This window comes from Euprymna scolopes, chromosome 18 (assembly GCF_053919585.1).
Source record: "Euprymna scolopes isolate OS-2025 chromosome 18, ASM5391958v1, whole genome shotgun sequence".
Taxonomy (NCBI): Eukaryota; Metazoa; Mollusca; class Cephalopoda; order Sepiida; family Sepiolidae; genus Euprymna; species Euprymna scolopes.
In genome coordinates, this window is record NC_136499.1 from 22,755,703 (window position 1) to 22,775,458 (window position 19,756).

Here is a 19,756-nt window from a genome sequence, read left to right on the forward strand (position 1 = left end):
CTCTACAATGCAATGTAAACTACAATATATTGTGAACTAAGTCAATGCAGGGAGGCATGTGAAGCTTCCTCCCAGTGCACCATGATGGGTCCCCAACTAAAGCAGATAATCGATTTGATTGACAATAAAAAATATGGGAGTATGTGTGAAACATTCATTGATCATCATTCAATCCTGAGCAATGTCAGGTCTCTCTACTAGTATTTAATTAATACCAAGTTAATTTGAAAATATGCATTTGTTTTCATTCTATCTGAGAAGGTGTAGTATGGAAGTGACACCAGATGTGGTGTCATGTTAAACTCATTCCTTTCAGCTGCTGATATAACTGGGATGCTCGAAATACACCTGGTAAAGCGGGAAGTTAGAGTTAAGTGGAAGTTTATAAAGGGAGGTAACAAGCTATTTCAAAGGTAAAATATGAAATATAAATAACAATAATGATAAAACAAAGAGTACTTACGGATTGGACCATTTTTTTGCTGAAAGCATTTTTGGCCTTTGGTCGACACATTGCAAAGACTACAATTCCTGTGATTGTTTGAAAAATAAAAATAAAATAAATAAAAAAAAATATTTCAAAAAATTAAAAAATGATGACCAATATGATAAGGTCAAAGTTTTAGATTAATCTATGTGTTCCCAAAACAACATTTTCTTTTAAATTTATACAATTTAAAGATTACATATCTATTATTATAAAAAATGTGAGTTAATCAACGTTTGTTTCCCCAAAGGCTTTTTTTTCCTTATATATTTTAATCATCTATTATATAAATAAAAAATGGCTGTTTGTATGTCTAATTAAAAATTGAAATCGGCACAAGCATCTACAAAGTTAATTTTTTAATTATATTGACCTTGAATGTATATGTAAAACTAAAAATAAAAATTAATTATTTAGAAGTCAAATTGCCATTCATACCATTTAATGTTATCAAAGCATACACACATCTTTCAATGTTATCATGTAGTTTATTTTCCAGTCAATAACTAAAGGGAACTTTGATTTTTTTTTCAGAGTTATTTCCCTTATACCAACTGGACTTGTGCATGTTCAGAGAGAAGAATACGCTGGACAAAGAAAAAAAAGGGGGGGGGGGGGTTATATGTTACATTTTTATCCTAGGCAATGCCAGGTTGCCTTGCTCATACAAAATATGGGCTAAAATACGCCATAATTGTGCAATTGAGTTATTTTTGAAATTTTATTGTTTTCATCGTTCTAATTAGCTGTAATTTATAATTAATTGTTTCTAGTAGATACGAGGTGCCTTCAATATGTTTCCAGACATTTTTTTGTATAGGCACTTTTCTAGTCTCTTTTGAACTAATCTCCTCCAGCTGCAATGCACTTGTTGTATTGTACAAACAACTTCTGGAAGTCCTCTTGCGTGTGCGTCAATGACCCTCATCATAATCTCTTTCATCTCCCTAATTGTCTCATAACGACAGCCTCCAAGGTTTTCCTTGAGCTTATGAAATAACCAAAAGTTACAAAGAGCAAGGTCTGGACTATAAGGAGAGTGAAGACCTGCCTTGATGCCTATCTTGGTCATGACAACACTGTTCTAATCTTCTGAGAAGCCTTGGGACAAACTGTACGCATCTGTGCACTTACGCATCTTCAGCTTCTCGCGATTAATTGTGTGTACAGTTCCCACACTGACATCAAACTGTGCATTTATTGTTTATAGACATACGACGGTCCTTATCCATGAAATTCTTTATTTGGCCAATCAACGCTGATGTGCTGACTTCCTTAATCCTCCCACACCTCTCCATCATCCTTCAGACTCCCTGCTTTCCTTGAATCTCTTATGCCACTCAAAAACTGATGCTTGATTCACGCAAGATGATCCAAAAACATTCTGAAACATTCCATATGTTTATGTGGCATTTTTTCCAAGTTAAAAACAGAATTTTATTGCATATCATTTTTCTAAAGTGTCCTTATGTCCAGATTGTATTTTTGAAATTCACCAGCTGTGACAATCAGGCTTTAGTAGGGTGTATTCCAGTTCCTGCTGTAGCTGTTCATTTGAACCTGAAATCATAAAAATTGGTCAATCATCTCATAAGATTAAATTTTCAAGTCAACAACAATTTTAAATGACTACAAAATAAGTCTAGAAACTTAGTGAAGACACCTCGTATTTATGTATTCCTCTCATCCTGTCTCATATTCATTCAGTGCAAATATTTTTTTAATGTCTGCGAGTATTTACAGAAGAAGCGACTCTTTTTTAGCAGTTTTTATGCAGATGTGTCTGTATACACAACACATGGGTAAACTAGATTGCAAAATAAGTTTCTTTGTTTTGTTTTTTCAATTTTCCAGTTTGAGACATTTTCTTATTTTTCTTTTCTTCACCAACTGAGACGTTATTTTATAGGAATATTAGTGCGAACAATGGCAAAGCATTTTTCCCCATGATTTCTAACTGCGAGAGTACACTCATATAATAATAATAACATAGAAGTAAAGAGATTCATCATTTTAGTTATGTAAAAAGAAGGTCTTAAAATATGGGACAGTTTTTAAATTTTCAAAGTAGAATAACTAGTCGTTCTGGCTCAACAGGTCACAGGTATGTCTAATATATTGTCGACGGCAGCAACTGTCCGTCTCAAGAGACAATAATGTAGTTCATACTGCACTTGGTGCAGATGGAGATGGATGGCTGCTGAGGCTGCTGCATCTGCTTCCACCCGACTCTCTTCACATTTGTTGATTCCTCATGTGCAGCTTCTGCATTGAACATACCTTGTCGTACTGCCAGTCGCCAAGCAAGGCAATTGTCAGACAGGCTTTTCCATGTGCAGAGGATGATTTTGCACTGCTTTATGTCCCTCTTGCAAACATCCAAGAAGCCTAGTTTGAGACGCCTTTAGCCAGTTCCCACAGAGAAGCACTTTAGGGACACACACACACACACACATATATATATATATAACATAATCTAAAAAAAATGTTGTATTTCAAAAGCACTCAATATTTGAGTGGAGCTTTTATAAATAAAATTATATAAGCATTTTGAGGAATCTACGTGGATCGACCTACGTCTTGACGCATGTGATTCAGTTTTATAGGAGAGATAACCAGAAAATACGATTCTATCATTTTTTTTTCAATTTTCTTATCATTTTGTCCTCATTAATGTATGCATAACTGTGAGTAGCAGTTCGTTTCCATTTGCTAGTGTGTAGGAATGCATGTACAAGACAAAGACTGGTATATTTTCGCCTTGCTTCCTCAGCCAAAGGGAGAAGGTGTTGAACGACATTCTTGGAGTCCTCTTCAATGCAGCCTACTGACAAAATCTGTCTAGCTTTTGGCTGTTTATTTTCTTGTTTTATAAAAGTTTCTTAGTTCATATCGACTTATTTCTTTCACATAGACTTATTACTTTTGGGGTTTGAAACGATTTTCAATGATTGGAAATACTTGGAACCCTTATCCTTGAGTGGCCTCTGGGCCTTGATAATGTGGTGATGCCTATGTAAAAAAAAAAAAAAAAAAAAAAAAAAAAAAAAGTGACGAAGAATGTGCATTCAAATAAAGTGAAGAAAGAAAGAGACTAAGCTATTAAAGCCATTTGCTTTTTAGCGTTCATTGAAATCGCCTCACAATAGCCACTACAAATGTATCCATCTGTTTCCACTCCCCCCAGGTACTAAAACCCTTTGGAATAGTATCAGTATGTGTTATTGGGTTTCTAACAGTATTTTGTATAATTTTTTTAATTTTAAGTCGTGTCATTTTCAAAATTTTGAATTTTATAAACCAAGCACGCAGCTATTTTTCTTGTTCTTACATAAACGTGAGACACTTTGTTTTTTGAATCGATTAAACATTTTAAAGTGAGCAAAACCACTAAAACAATTGTCCAGATAGATAAATGTTTACTTAGATGGTGGAAGCGGGGGGGGAGAGAGAGAGAGAGAGAGAAAGAAAGGTAAATTTTTGTAAACTTTGGCCTATAAATTTTGATTTATATCCTGTATTTATATATATCTGCTATTTTTCTTCTTCTGGTCAACTCACTAGGTACGCATTTCGCATAGATGATTAAACGTTATAATACTGTTTAGGTAGCTAATGAAGAATGATAAGTCTTAACTAGAAAATTATGAACTTGAGTCATCATTCTTCCTTACTTAGCTTCTTTCTCGACTTATTGATAACTCTTTATCAACAGATGGCTCCGTTCAGTCTCGAAAGACAAAGGATACCCCTTGTAAGGGCAGCTGTGCATGTAATTCTGTGGCAAGGGTTGCACAAATCCCAACCACACCTCTCCTGAATCGGCACTGCTTGAGTTCAGTGGCAAGGAGAAGTCCAGGACGACTAGAAATAATGCCGAGATAAGCGGAGAGCATATACACCACCTGGAAGTCACAAATGGTCACCCATCTGGTACTGGCCAGGCTCATCGTTGCTTAACAAGTTGTGTAAAATCATCAACATTTTACACACTATCAGCCACGTCATCATTTTCTGTTTACATGTAATTGTGTGTACTTACTTTCGGAAGGCGTTAATTGCTTTAATAGAATCAGGGAAGCGGCATTTTTTTTGCTATTGTTTATGTCAATTTTATTAATTAGAAACCTCCGTACATTTTTTTGAAAATAGGCATTAAAATCAAGTTGACCCCTCACCCCACCCTAGAAATCAACATCTTAACAATTAAAATAATTTCAAGTTGTAGTTAAATTTGCTTTGTTATAATTGCCAATAATCATTTTTTTTATATATTATATGAAAATAGTTTGTTTTTTTAAATTGGAAAACCTTACTCAAAAATCTATATTTAAAACTTCATATCGTGGAATAATGGAATTTAATTCTATTTAATTCTTTTAAAACTTAATTATTTTTAGAATTGATTTTTTTTTTTGTAATTTAAATAATTATAATATATATTATTATTATTGAGAAAAAAAAACTGATTTTTTATAAAATATAATATTGATTTTATGCCCATTTTTTATTTATAACTTCAAGGTAAGTAAATTTTGTACTGATTTTATATATATCTATAAATGTGTGCGTGTGTGTGTGTGTATTTCCCTACCAAATAACTGTCAATTTTCAGTCTACAGACTCAAGACATTATATAGGGGGTATTGAGATTTGGGAAAATCTGTGTAATCGGTTTTTGGCCAGAAATTTGACTGTTAAGGGGTCAAAGTCAACAATTTGAACTTTGGAAACTCTACCAAACTCCTCTGCCAATTTTGAGTCTAAACACTTGAAATTTTAAATGTAGGTTACTTCGACATGGGTCAAGCTTTTTAATTTGATTTGAGCCTAAAACATAAATGTTAAGGAATCACAATTGGGGTCAAAGTTAAAAAAATTTGACCTCTGCGGTCTATCAAATTACTATGCCATTTGAAATTTTACATAAAGGGTATTCAAACATGCAGCAAGCTTTTTAATCAGTTTTTGGGCGAAAATTTGGCTGCCAAGAGGTCAAAGTTGAAAGAGTTGACCTTTGCAGACTCTACCAAACTCCTCCGCCAATTTTGGGTCTAAACACTTGAAATTTTAGATGTATGTTACTTGGATAGGAGTCAAACTTTTTAATTTGATTTGATCCCAAAACAATAAAGGTTAAAGGATCACAATTGGGCTCAAAGTTTTAAAACTTGGTCTCTACCAATCTTTTCTCTGTAGTAGTTAAGAAAGCCTATTATATAGAAAGGCATTATTGTACATATGCACACTTTTTGGTACTAGTGCACTTATTGATCTGTGTTGAAATAATATTTAAAAACCCATTCTAAACACGGAGAGGGGAGGGTGTTTTGTACCTATTCTGTACTTTAACCTTACAATTGAATAAAAAAAAATATAAAACTTTAATTAAACTTGGAAATACGATTTAAAAAATAGCGTGGATCAATAAGTGCACTAGCACCCACTTTTTAATATATCCATCCATCAGTGCAGCTGTAGCCGTAATTGAACTTACTACACAAGTTTGTAGTGTAATTCGAATTTTGTCGGTAGCTGAATACTTGATGCTTCAAGGGCTATCAAGAGTATTTTTTATCATGATGCCATCACTAGACGGGATCTTACCATGGCTTTAGAGAGTCCCATCTACCTTTGAGAAAAGGATAGACCGAGCCAGTTTTTCAACATGTTTATTCAGCTTGAAAAACAATGTTTACTGATGTATTGGAAAATTAAAAATGGTGCCGGACTCTCTGTTGAACACAGTAAGTTTGGGAAAACAAGTTAAAAATAAAAAACTATACAAAATACTGTTAAAAATCCACCAAATGTATGTCAGCCTATGTCATGGTAGCATATATTGAGAGAGTTTTTAACAGTATCTTGTACGTTTTTTTATTTTTAACTCATTTTCCCCAAACTTACCGTGTTCAACAGTCCAGTGCCATTTTTAATTTTCCAATACATCGGTAAAAAACACTATATTTTTCAAGCTGAATAAACATGTTACATTAAATAAAAACACTAAAAAATTATCGGTAAAATTTTACATTAAGGCCCGTCTCACGTTCGTATATAACAAAATATTTATTTTTTGTAGATTTCGGTGTGCTAAAAACGAATCTGCAAACCGTTTCCGTCGCAAAAATAAAATAGTCTTCATGATATGAAGAAATTACTTTATCGAAAAATGGGTCATAAGTTTACGAAGTAAATTTAACTTAAAATGAGCACCCACTTTCTCACCACCTGAGAGGGGGGACATTTTTTTTTAGGGTTTATTGGCTAAAAGGTTTTTTCGATTTTTTTTTGTGTTTCCATCTTTCAATAAAGACACAAGGAAATTAAAAAATAAAGAAAAAATCGGTATTATTTTACTTTAAGACTCATCTCACATTCGTATAGAAAAAAAATCGTTTTTGTAGTTTCGGTGTGCTTTAAAAGAATATGGTAACCGTTTCCGTCGCAAATTTATCGTTTGTATGGTATTAACCCCTTAAATCTGGGACTATTTTCCATTTAATAGCCCAGCCTTCGTTTACGCTACGCGGGAGCATAAAAAGGCTGTTAAATGTGCACTCGCATACTGAACTGCCATGTCACAGTGTAGTATTGGCGAAAATTTTAAATTAGACCAAAAACAAGTAGTTTTCCAAATATGAAGCCATGTAATTCTATGTTATCACGGCGGGCCATTTTTGTACGCGCAAGCGTGCACGAATCACGATGGTATTAACCCTTGAACTTGGGATTCTTTTCTACTTCACAGCCTAACCTTCGTTTACGCTATGTTAAATGTGCGCTTGGGCGTACAAAATGACCACCTGTGATAACGTATAGAATTACATGGTTTAATATTTGGAAAACTACTGGTTTTTGTCGAATTTTAATTTTTCGCCAATACTACACTGTGATAAGGCAGTTTGGTACGCAAGTGCACATTTAACACCTTCATTTATGCTCGCGCGTAGCTAAACGAAGGCTAGGCTGTGAAATAGAAAAGAGTCTCAAGTTCAAGGGTTAATACCATGCAAAAGAAACCAAATAAAAACTTTTTAGTCAATAAACACACAAAAATGCCCCCCCTCTCAGGTGGCCAGAAAGTGGGTGCTCATTTTAAGTTAAATTTACATGGAAAAGTGATCACCCACTTTCTTTATGTCATGAAAACTATTTTTTTTTGCAACGGAAACGGTTTGCAGATTCGTTTTTAGCACACCAAAATCTACAAAAACAAATATTTTGTTATGTACGAACGTGAAATGGGCCTTAAAGTAAAATAATACCTAATTATCCAGTTAGGTAGAAAAGTAACTTATCTTGCCTTTGATAACATTTATTTGGGTTACTTTTTACGACGTGTCCCAGTGTATTATAAACACCCCAACCTTCACATGTTAAGAACGGCTTTCGCGGTTGGGGGAGGGGGTGTTTATTCCGAAAGCCGTTCTTAACATGGGGAGGTTGGGGTGTTTATAATACACTGGGGCACTGGGGCAGTGGGGGCACGTCGTAAAAATTGAACTTTATTTGTTATATATTTGTTTTTTTGATAACTTTTTCGAATCTATGTGCATACAACCTATTTTTTCTTCTTGATAGTATTTCCAAGTTAAATCCTAGTTTCAGTTCGGTTGAAATTCTGTAGAAGCATCAAAACGAATAGAATTTACGTGACTGAAATAGGAGTTATCCTAAAAGTACGTTGGATAGCAATACTATTTTGGGTAATAGTGCAGAGAGTGATCCGATCCGGACGTAAATAATAACGTTATTATTTAAAAAGCCATTCTTAACATGAGGAGGGAGGGTGTGTTGTACCTATTCTATACTTCAACCTTACAATTGAATTTTAAAAAACATATAAACTTTAATTAAACTTGGAAATACGATTTTAAAAAATAGCGCGGATCACTCTCTGCACTAGCAACCTATTTGGTTTACTCTCGTTGGGTAAACAAAGAGAAAATAAAAAGCCGGTTTCAACTTATAAAGGAATAAAAAAAAAAAATTTAAATAAAAAAGGTCAAAGGTTGTAAAGGTTATTAAAAAACAAGAACAAATGAAATCACGAGAGAGACTAACCTTCGTTCTCTCCATCCAAATATTGGAGTTGAAATTCTTCGTTTGCAGATTTCGTAGTCGACGCACATGTCCGGGCTGTGGTGAATCGGTGCGGCTTTAAAGAGAGCAGACTTCTTTTCTGGTGTGTACAAATATTAAGAATTCGATGCAGTATCATTTTTGTATTGCTATGTGCCACAGACTTGACGACGTTGCACGAAAATCACGTTGAAATTGTTTATCCCGACCGCCGCAAGGTGGCGTCGTGATCACCGGTCGACGGAGTTATCTGTTTCTCAAACAAGAATAAAAATGCAAAACCTGAATAAAAAATGAATTAATTTACATTTTTTTTTTCTTTTTAAGAAATACATAATAAAGTATTAGTTGGTAAAGTCATTAAATACCGTATTGAGTTGACAGAGAAAAATAATTTTGTGTAGATATTATAAATGTTCTAATTTTTTGTTAAATATTATTACAGGAAAAGTCATTTCGAGTTTTAAAAAAATGTTTTTTAAAATACACATTTTTAGTGAGAAATACACACTTTGAATATGCGTTGAGTTATGAAAACACATGTTCGGGCTTCGATGTAGAAAACCAAAATAAACGGAAAGCAAAACGAGCTTTCACACTGAAGAGCAGTTGCGAGCCGGAGCCGGTGTTTGCTCTATCGTTATTTTCATGGCAAGTGCTCGTCTGAGCTCCAATCCATGATCCTCTCCCTTGTCAAACTTTCAAAAAAAAAAAACACTCGACTAGCTACAATCACTATCCACAATTTCTTCCACTCTCCATTTATGCCTACATCTAAACGCAGATTCCATGAACAAAGCTTCTTTCCTAGAATTGCCCACCCGTGGAACACTGTTCCACTGGTCCATTTCCCGGCTGACTACAATATCATAGTGTTATATCGCATATCCCTCCATATTTACATGAATAAACCGGAAACAGGCTTATTTCGATCATAAGCGCAATGCTTATGATCGAAAAGGTCAAAGCATGGAACTATCACATTTACCCCCACCTTGTCAAAACAATGGACAGCCACTACAACGCAATAGGCACAGCATCTGAGGTTCAGAGATACTTGGATCATGGTGTAAAATCCGACTTCGCCACCTCCAAGATACCGCATTTCTTTCTCAAAAACACCACTCGAGTCAGAGAAATCCAACAAACAAATACACCTGACCCAACAGACACCCGAACTGTACGAGCACTAGTGAACAGATCAACCCACATCAACAGCAGCATTGAGAGGCTCGTCAACAACCAAAAAGTTTCCTCGTATGCCAGAGATACCTCAAAGGCCTCCCCTGCTTCAGATGCAACTGCAGATATCAACATTCGGTGCATGCAAGCTGTTGTGGACCAGGATATAAAATACCCTAACTCGCTACAAGAAAAAATAATGAAACGAATTGAATGAAGGAAACAAAGAACTCAGATGCTGGAATAAAATAAACATGTCGTTTATTTTCTGTTGAGAAATGAAAGTCTTCGGTGTACATGTGCTCATTCAGCCATTGACGACTACGCGCGTGGAAGGAAAGGGGGAATGCAATAGAGAAACGCGAAGTGGTAAGCCATCTGTAGAAAGAAAGGGTTAAGCTCAGTAGAACGTCGCGCACATGTCTGTGTCGATGGGCCAAAGTGAAGGGGAGATAGAGTGAGAAAAGTCAATCCAGTTCATGGAGAGAGAAAGCGTATAAAGTGTGCTTGCGCTTGCCCCACATTAGAGTAGCAGGGAAAGTGACGTTAGAACACGCAGTCGGTTCGTCGACTAAGCAGCTTGAATGCAGGTCCAGATGAAAAAGGGAAGTTAACAGGTTTTGTTGACTTTTATACTGGAGTTAGGATTCAGGGTGCGCATGTCTGTTTTTCACTTAAAAGGAAGTGACGTCACAGCTAGGGTGTGTGTATGCGCATGAATGTGAGTGTGTGTATGAGGCTGTGTATATGCGTGCGTGTGTGTGTGCATACGTGCGTGCATACATGTAAGAGAAAACATATTTGAACAAAGCACAAGCCCTTGTCACAACAACAAACAACAGCATACCAGAAGAGGAGAACCAGGATTTTCCCTTCGGTCAGGTCGAGATGTGATGCCTCATCTGACCCAACCCAATAATAGTCATCACATATACAATGCTCGTCAACAGCAACAACGTTTCCCCATATGTCAGAGATATCTCAAAGACCTCCTATGCTTCAAATACAGATGCAGATACCAACACCCGCCCAAGGAGTTTCGACGCACACAGCCACCATCATACGACCAAAGTTACCAGAGCAGCAGTTACAACCGTTACTGGCGCAACAGCAACCGCTACATCCGCAGTAACAGGCAACACAATGTATATAGACCATATCCAACATATAGATCCATGCCTACTTCACATTCCTATCAAAATCCCAGCAAAAACAACAAGGGGACAACTGCCCACACGTTTCAGAAACTTTATCGTGCAAATATGATCAAGATTTGGGGGGGGGGGGCACTGTTATATCGCATATCCCTCCATATTTGCATGAATAAACCGGAAACCTTCAGGGGCAGTGACAGTGACAATAATGGTGACTCTAAGACAAAGCCGTTCGTCAATACAACGCAAATGAACACAATAAATACACACAACAACTTCAAATCCCATTTCTTTAGATACACACATCATTAGAATAACTTGCACTTCACTTCAACAAAGAAAACCGCCAGAGAAAGCCGTACATAAAAAAAAGAAATACAAACCACAAACATCGCAGTAAACGCAACTCCTACAGCATATAAACACGAATATCTATTTCATGAAACACTGCAACCATACAACACCGACTAGATTACATTCACAATTTTATTAGCTTTAAATCGATATAACACATGCATACATACACCAAACAGACGATTCTCTACAACGCATTAAAGTACAAAAAACAAACACAATCAAAAAGCAAAACTCAAGCCAGCGATTAAAACTCTCTTTGCTCTCTACTTTGTCCGCTTCGTGACTATAAAAGCGTCAGCCTTTTCGACAACCGGCAGATCGGTCCTAACATGGCATGCTGTGAACTTCGCTCCATCATCAGCCAGCAGCTAACCCCTCGCTAGCGACACCAGATGCTGAAATCACTACATGCAGCCAACACCGCCACGTTGCTGCCATCTCACCCACGATTCTGACACAAGCCCTAAAGATAAAACCCCTTCAGCCACCGCCAGATCATCACTGCTCACCAACAGCTCACTAGCGACACCAGCTACTAAGGATCGCCGCACGCACTAAGCCACATCCCTGTATCACCACCCCTCACCCAGCTAGACCAAAACTTAGATCGCTGCTGCTCAACACCCGACCAGCTTTCTTACCGATGCACCACCACTGACGCTGCCGACATCAAAACTATCCTGACATGCCAAATGGTTCGTTTCATGTTCATGTTCAAGTCCAATGTAAACAAATTCTTGCTGAACCGTCTCCTTAAATAATCAAATTCTACCTAACTTACACCATTAATGATTACTACACTACCACCTTTTTTGAGAATTTTATTTTTTTAATCCTAGCAGCCTGGAGTGTAGGGTGGAGGTTCGGTCCATTTTGACCTTTGTGAAGTAGAATACCTACACTTCTTGACCTGGTGTGATTGGCATCATCATCACCATCATCATCATCATTACTTTTTAGCAGTCACCTTCCTTGCCCTGATAAGAGTGAGAAGGTGAGAAAGGGCCTTTTGCCCGTTCTCTTCAGTTCGAGTTTGCCAGTCTCTGGAAAAGATGCAGAGCTTCGTGCTCTGTCAAAAATTGTTTTCACGTTAACATTATGTTATGGATTTTTCTCCTTTAGGGAAAGACGTTTCCATCTCCAGTTAATTACGGGGCAACAAGGTCTTACAAACTGGGAAACTATTAGTCTCAAAAATGACTAACAAAGAAACTGGGATATTTTCTGTAAGAAACAGAAATCAAATTTGCCAGCCCGTCAGACAAGAAGGCGAAAGAACACGTGTTCTCCAGGAAAGTAACTTAAGGAAAGAAACTGTAACGACTCGTTACAAATATTAAGTGATTGTACAAGCAACGTTTTGGTTCTGCATACATCCTTGGTTTACACACACGCTCACGCGCAAATAAAGGATCCTTTATAGATTTCAATTTTCCCTGTACATTTTGCAAAAAAATATGTTTTGTCAGCAACGGCACAATTTCAAATACGTCCACGCACTTTTCCGAAAATAACAAAAGTTAAAATAACATATTTTTGATGGACGTAGTTGAAAGCACCATCACGTGACACAAGCAACCAATGAGAAAAGTAAGAAGATTATCTTTTTTACGATTTTCCAAAAGTCAAAATATCAGCAGTTTTGGAGCCGGTTTGGATCTATAAAAAGGGCATTTTTGCGCCCGAATGAATCAGTTTGAGCAGCATACTGTAGACACCAACGTCAATCTCCGTCCATGTGGACGTTAAATGCATATATGCACCTAAATTCTCCACATGGAAGTACCAAGGCAGTGAGAATTAACATTTACCCTTCTTATTTCATTTTGCCACAGTCAGAGCAAGATTTCTCTCTTTACTTTAATTTACGCATTTAATTCAGGACCTGTCAGACTAAATACAAATATATATAGAGAGAGAGAGAGAGTCTTAGCGACCATACAAGAAATTACAAACATTAACTTTATTACAAAAATATTCCTTTCTTGAACATTTCAGCTTTATCACTTTCATGACTCTCGTGCTAAACCAGCACACACACAAATAAAAATACATCAACACAATAACATCATTCGCCTTTCTTATATTGTTAAATAAAAGTCATATTGAACTTTTAAAATTCGCCTTTGTCTTAATGCCATTTCTGACAACCTTTTATTTTCATATTTTTGTTGGGGGTTGGGAAACATTTACCTATGTTCACATCACAACCGTGACACAAGGCATCGGTGAATGCCGACCAAGCACCCCAACAAAACTGTCTTGGAAGACAATTTAACCAAAATTCTCTTCTTGTAAGGACATTTTTATTTTAAAAGAAAAAAAAAACATTAAAACCAGAAGATTCTAGAAGATTGAGAGAGCGCCTGTCAAAATTTTAAAGACCCTTTTATACATGTTTTTTTCCTTTTAGGGTTTTACATATCAAGTAAGACTTTCTTTCTTTCTTTTTTTTGTAGTATTTTAAAGGGGCAATCAATATTTTCCCGTTTTAATTTGTTACCATTGTTTGGACAATAAATTTAACTTTGTCGTTCCAAGTGATAGAATTAATTCTAGAATAGTTTCTCAACTAGAAACCCTTTTATTTTGTATGTTCTATTTTTTTAATCTTTTTTGTTAAAATTATTATCATCACTTCCAATGAAGGTCACTTCGATGCATAAAAACATTACCAATACAAAGACAAAGAAAAGCAACAAGAAAGGGAAAAGACTTGGTGATATATAAACAAACCAACAATTTTATTAGGAAAAAAAAAAAGAAACTTATAGCAAAAAAAAAATTCACGAGCTGTCTGCTGCTAAGATTTTTCTCTCAGAGAAAGTCCTTTGTGTGGTAACAATTTCAAAAGATAAAAAGAAAGACAGAAAGACGGACAAGTTAAGAAGGTATTTTTTTTTTACTTACTGCTGTGATATGATATATCAACCAACATAGGATTTTTTTTTAGAAAGGTCTAAATACTTTAGCAAAGTTTAAAAAATTTGGTCTCTTTGTTTGCAATTTAAGCTTACATTTTGTAATGTCGTCTATTTTAAAATAAAAGTACTCTCGAGTAGATTAGTTGAAATATCTGCAGACAAAGATAACTTATTATCTGAAATAATGTTCCAAGAGTGTTCTTTTATAGTGAGGAATTTATTTCCTCATTTTCCTGAAGGAATAACCCCCCCCCCCCCAAAAAAAATACACATAATTCGTAATATAATAACATTCTCTGAAGAGGTAACAAGTCCGGTAAAAAAAAAATTCTTCATTGCTTCTTTGAGTCTGCTCAGAATATAAATATTCTTTTCTTTTGACTTAGAAAAACTGCAACTTGAGACGCATCCATTTTCTTCAGGCCTTAGAAAAAATATCTAGTTATAGTGATAGACACTTCCAATTCAACCTTTCCTAGTGAGAATATTTCCCACATGTGTCTTCTCTCCTGCAAGCTGGGATTTTTCCAACATATTTAATTCCCAAGTCAACAGATTTCTTGAATTTCCTTGAAGATTTCTCTCAGCAAGATAAAAATTTGTTAGGTAACTTAGACACAATCACTTCAACAATATAAACTCTGCCAGGTAACTTAGATGAGTTCACTTCAACACTTAAACATCCTGTTTAGACGGATAGAAGATAGCACGTCAACACATTTCAAGTGTCAAGTTCGAACTGCCAACTTCAGCTTGAATTTTATCACAAAACGCAGGAATGTGAAGCTCAATCAACAGGCAGAAATTAGTCACATGACCAACAGCATCAGCATCAGTGAAGCAAACTTAAGAGAAAAGATAAGGAAAAAAGAGAAGAAATATATCCAAAAAAAATTTGCCTACATTTTGCAATTGGTACTTAAGTTTAATTGTCAACCCTTGCTTTAGAAAATAAAAGCAATTAGCATTTTGTTTCTTTCAAGAAAACTTGACTAAATTGATATACTCTTCGGGTCTATTATTCATTTGCTCCTTTTGTATATTTTATTTATTGTTACTTTGCCTTTAATCACAAGACTTTGCTTTATTCCCCCCCCCCCCATTTTTATATATTTGTTACACCAAAAAATGTATTTTGGTAACGACACTACAAAATATGTCACCTTATAGTCATGAAACCTTATCCTCGAGTGGCCTTCAGGCTTTGATAAGTGGTGACTTCCTTGAAAAAAAAAGGAAAGAAAGACACTGTGTTCAGCTTTTCACACTATGTGTTGGATTATTCTAACTGGCTGAAAGAAACTGCTGATTAGAAATTTAGTTCAATTATGAGTCAACATGTAAATACTACATTCACTGCACTGCTACCGCCAACAGCTTAATGGATACGTTTTCTTTAATAATTATAAAACCAACAGTAGGTTCTCTATAATGCAGTTTAGACTATAACATATTGTGAACTAAGTTACTGCAAGAAGCATGTGAAGCTTCGTCTTGGTGCAACATAGTGGGTTCCCAACTAGAGCAAGCAATCCATCGATTTGATTGAAAAGTGGGCAATTTCACCGATTTTGATGACAATGAAAATATGAGAGTGTGAAACATTCATTGATCATCATTCAATCATGGGCAATGTTGGGTCTCCCTGCTACTCTGTTCTGCTGACCTGCTTTCCAGCAAACTACAACATGGTCGTCTTCGAGTCCAATATAAACAAATTCTTGTTGAGCTGTCCCCTTAAGTAATCAAATCATACCCAATTTCTATCACTAACGATTACTATGCTGTTGTCTCAGTGATTACCGTACACTTATTAACTCTTATCCTTGAGAGGCCTTCTAGCCTGGTGACACCCTTGTAAAAAAAAAAAAAAAAAAATTAATTTCAATTAAAACCAATGGTATCTACTTAATTGTCATGTCGAAATTAGTAGCATATCCAAAAATTACGAAAAATGATGAAGTAGAAAATTAATTATTAAGGAAAATAAGGTACTTGTTTGTGGTTAAACCACAGCAGAAATGTTTTAACATCTCCTTTTAAGCAAAAACAATGTATCCAAAAATTACGAAATTTTATTGGGCATTCTAGGCTTTCCGACATCTACGGATCTTTACAGTGTAGGGATGGAATTTTGCTGTTTGTCAGTTTAGTCGAGGATATTTACGTCCAGGAGGTACAATTGCTACAAGCTTATCAGAGCACATTTCATTAAAATACTTGTAAAACAGGCACAGGGATGCAACATTGCAGTGATGAGACTGGGGTTGAGGTTTGGTTGATAGCGTTCGACCTATCAGATTGGAGACTCTTTTTATGGACCATCATACTGTGCTAGAAAATTACTCATACCTGAGAGTATCTTATATCTCTAAAAAGTCACCATTTGCCCAGGCATGGAGTATTGCAGCCATATCTGGGCTACTATATTTAACAGTGATAAATATAGTAGCCCAGATATGGCTGCAATACTCCATGCCTGGGCAAATGGTGACTTTTTAGAGATATAAGATACTCTCAAGTATAAGTAATTTTCTAGCACGGTAGAGAGAGCTCACTTTCTTCACAGCAACCTTGGCAATGTCCTCAATGTATTTGTTTCAATTTATGTTCCCTGTGAATGTTAAGCACAGGAGTTTTAACAAAGAGCTTTCGAATAGCGTATTATTAGTTGAGAAGTACATGTTTTATGCAATAATGATGTAATATTAAACTAATTTTGACATGACAATTATGTACATACTGTTTCTTTTTAATGGAAATTCAGTTTTGTGATTTCCTATTTTCATTCTTATTTCAAACAACCACCAAATCGGCACTTGTGCATGACTGTTACTTTGGACAATATTTTTTTTTGTTTTCATTTTTTAAGAACTCCCTTTCGGAACAGGGAGAGACAATTGAAGAAGACCCCATGCAAAAATGTCTAAGTTTTGCATAAATTTTAGTTAAAATCAAAACAAATACACTAAAGTAATACAATAACAAAAAAATAAAACATTAATTATCTGAACATTTATTGAATTAAAATAAAATTTTAAAAATTCTGAAATGAATGAAAATTGTCATATGAACATGTATGACTTTTGACAAGGTACACATTCTACTTCCTCCACTTCGCATAAAGCTTGGTTTGATTAAGCAATTCACAAAAGCATTAGATAAAGATGAACGATGTTTTCAGTTTCTTTACAAAACCTTTCCCAATTTGGTAACTGAAAAAATAAAGGCTGGTATTTTTGATTGGTGCTCAAATTAGCCGATCAAAATACTCTCCTGCATATGAGGAAATCATGAATCATGTTGAGTAAGAAGCGTTCAAGTCATGATGAATGTCCTAGGTAACACAAAAGTGGAGAACTATAAAGATCTCGCAGCAAACATGCTTGTGGCCTTTAAGAACCTCAACAACAATATCAGTATCAAAATGTACTACCTGTATTCACACTTGGACCACTTTCTCAAACATCTTGGTTCTTTATGCGACCAGCAAGGGAATTGTTTCACAGAGATTTGCAAGAAACATTGATAATGGTGTACTACTGTTGGAATTTAAGCACCAAAACATTCACAAAAAAAAAAAAAAAAAATTTAGACCATACTGATGCAAACATTAACTTTTGATTTTTAATTACTATTGGAATTCGCAAATAGAATCTCACTGTGGCATCATGGGAAATATGTAAAACCGTTTTTTTTATTGAAATAATACGTGGACATTATTTTGAAAGTGATTTTAATAAACGGTGCAAAATTGAATTGCGTCTTTCTCAGTTCCAGTTTCAATTTCATCCCGACAGTGTTACGTTGTGTGTATGAATATGAATATGAATATGTTCTATAATGGCATACATGTTGAATAGTTGGGTTTTATATTTTACTTGTATATTCATGTACGTGTAAATGCATGTATGTATATACGTTGTATCATTTAGTTGATCGCCTAATGTGTATATTTTAACATTTATGCAACAGTTCTAACAGGAAACGATTGACGTGGACGTATCGAAACAGTTGTGGATGGATGGTTGTTTTTGCTTTATGGCATATCAACCTTTTTAGGTCATTTAATGCTGAATCTAGTGATTTTGAAGAGTTTAATAGAATGTTTTTTCAAGTCAGTTTCTATTTAACCCATAGTTGGGACCTTAACAGGTACTATCACTCTGCGTCAGAGTGGACCTGGGAGCAATGGCAATCAAAGGGTGACTCCATACTCCCCAAAGCCCACAAGCTAGGGCCTCACCATCGGATATAGTTTATTGTCATATCCAGGACCCGAAACAGTTATAGACAAACAGTTCTTTTTAACAACTGTAAATAGCACAACACATACTTGAATTATTTACGAATATTTATTTTCACAATACGGCCGGCATCTCCAGAGATTACACATTTTTAAATCTTGGCTGCCTGAAATGGTGCCGCCCCCTGTACCATGGAGAAACTAACTCCCCTTTTTGAGATGTCCGTTCTCTCTAATGTCCAGCTAATGACTTCTACAATCTCCCTAAACCTACATTCCATAACGTGTCTCATTACATGCCTCAGACCAACAGCTGATGCAACCCCAATCTAGTTATTTGTTTATGCAAACAACAAATCATGTTTAAATCTATTTTCTATTTTCAAATTCCTTTTGCGATATTATTATATGTCAATCATTTTTCCCAACTAAATTGTTTATTTTTCTAATCATAATAATTGATCCAGCAACCAGCCGTCACTCGAATCAATTAATAATAATGATAATAATAATACTGTTCTGACCCTTGGCTCTGCTTGCTACAGTTAACACAGATACTATACTATGATCACACCCCAAAAGGGTCACAACATTACAACAGTTCCAGCAAAATGCTTCGGTGTGTCAACACAGTCTATTGGGTTGGACAAATCTGATATCTGGATATAGTTCCAGAATAATCTTTGTCGTAACAACATGCAACCATTTGCATTAAAATCTGATTATGGGGAAATTGTTCTCACATGGTATTTAAGTAGAAGGCATAAATGGAACTGCTATTATGGATTTGTATTGTTAATACAGTTTGGAAAACATATCTGGCCGAATAGATTCCTCTGCTTACTTGACAAGCAATTTGACTTAGTTGGTCACTACAAGCTGTGTGAAATAAAATTTCAGTGTTGCATGTACTGCACATGAAATGCTCGTTGTTAAAATTAAAATGATTTTATTAGAAAAACTGACATTTTACCACTGAAACATTTTAAATAAATTTTGAAAATATTATTTAAAAGAAAAAATATAACTAAACGCAATATTTTTTTAAATTCAAATTTGAAAAAAAAAATAATGTAGCCTCTAAGAGCAAGATGGATTTCATTTTCAGATTCTAATTTCTTTTTGTTTACCAGTGAATTTACGTGACTGAAATAGGAATTAACCAAATTTTAATTTTTGGATCGCTAACTCAAGAAGCATCTCGAAATTTCACAGTATTGAGATCACTTTTGGTTAATTTCTATTTTAATCAAGTAAATTATTTACAATAAAATAGGTTTTACCATTAACAACTATTTTAAACAAATAACATTAAAACAAG

The 19,756-nt window shown here is 35.2% G+C and overlaps 1 protein-coding gene across 1 annotated transcript in view; it reads right to left on the reverse strand.

Moving 5' to 3' along the window:
* Positions 1-9,187, reverse strand: part of LOC145297521 (methylglutaconyl-CoA hydratase, mitochondrial-like) — a 53,137-nt gene extending 43,950 nt beyond the window's left edge. Inside the window, exons 1-2 of the mRNA XM_080143430.1 lie at positions 8,555-9,187; positions 464-531 (exon numbers count right to left, since the gene is read on the reverse strand). Coding sequence (XP_079999556.1) covers positions 464-531; positions 8,555-8,711 — 225 coding nt within the window. The 5' untranslated portion in view covers positions 8,712-9,187. The remainder of the gene's footprint in view (positions 1-463; positions 532-8,554) is intronic.
* Between the last annotated feature and the right edge of the window lie 10,569 nt (positions 9,188-19,756).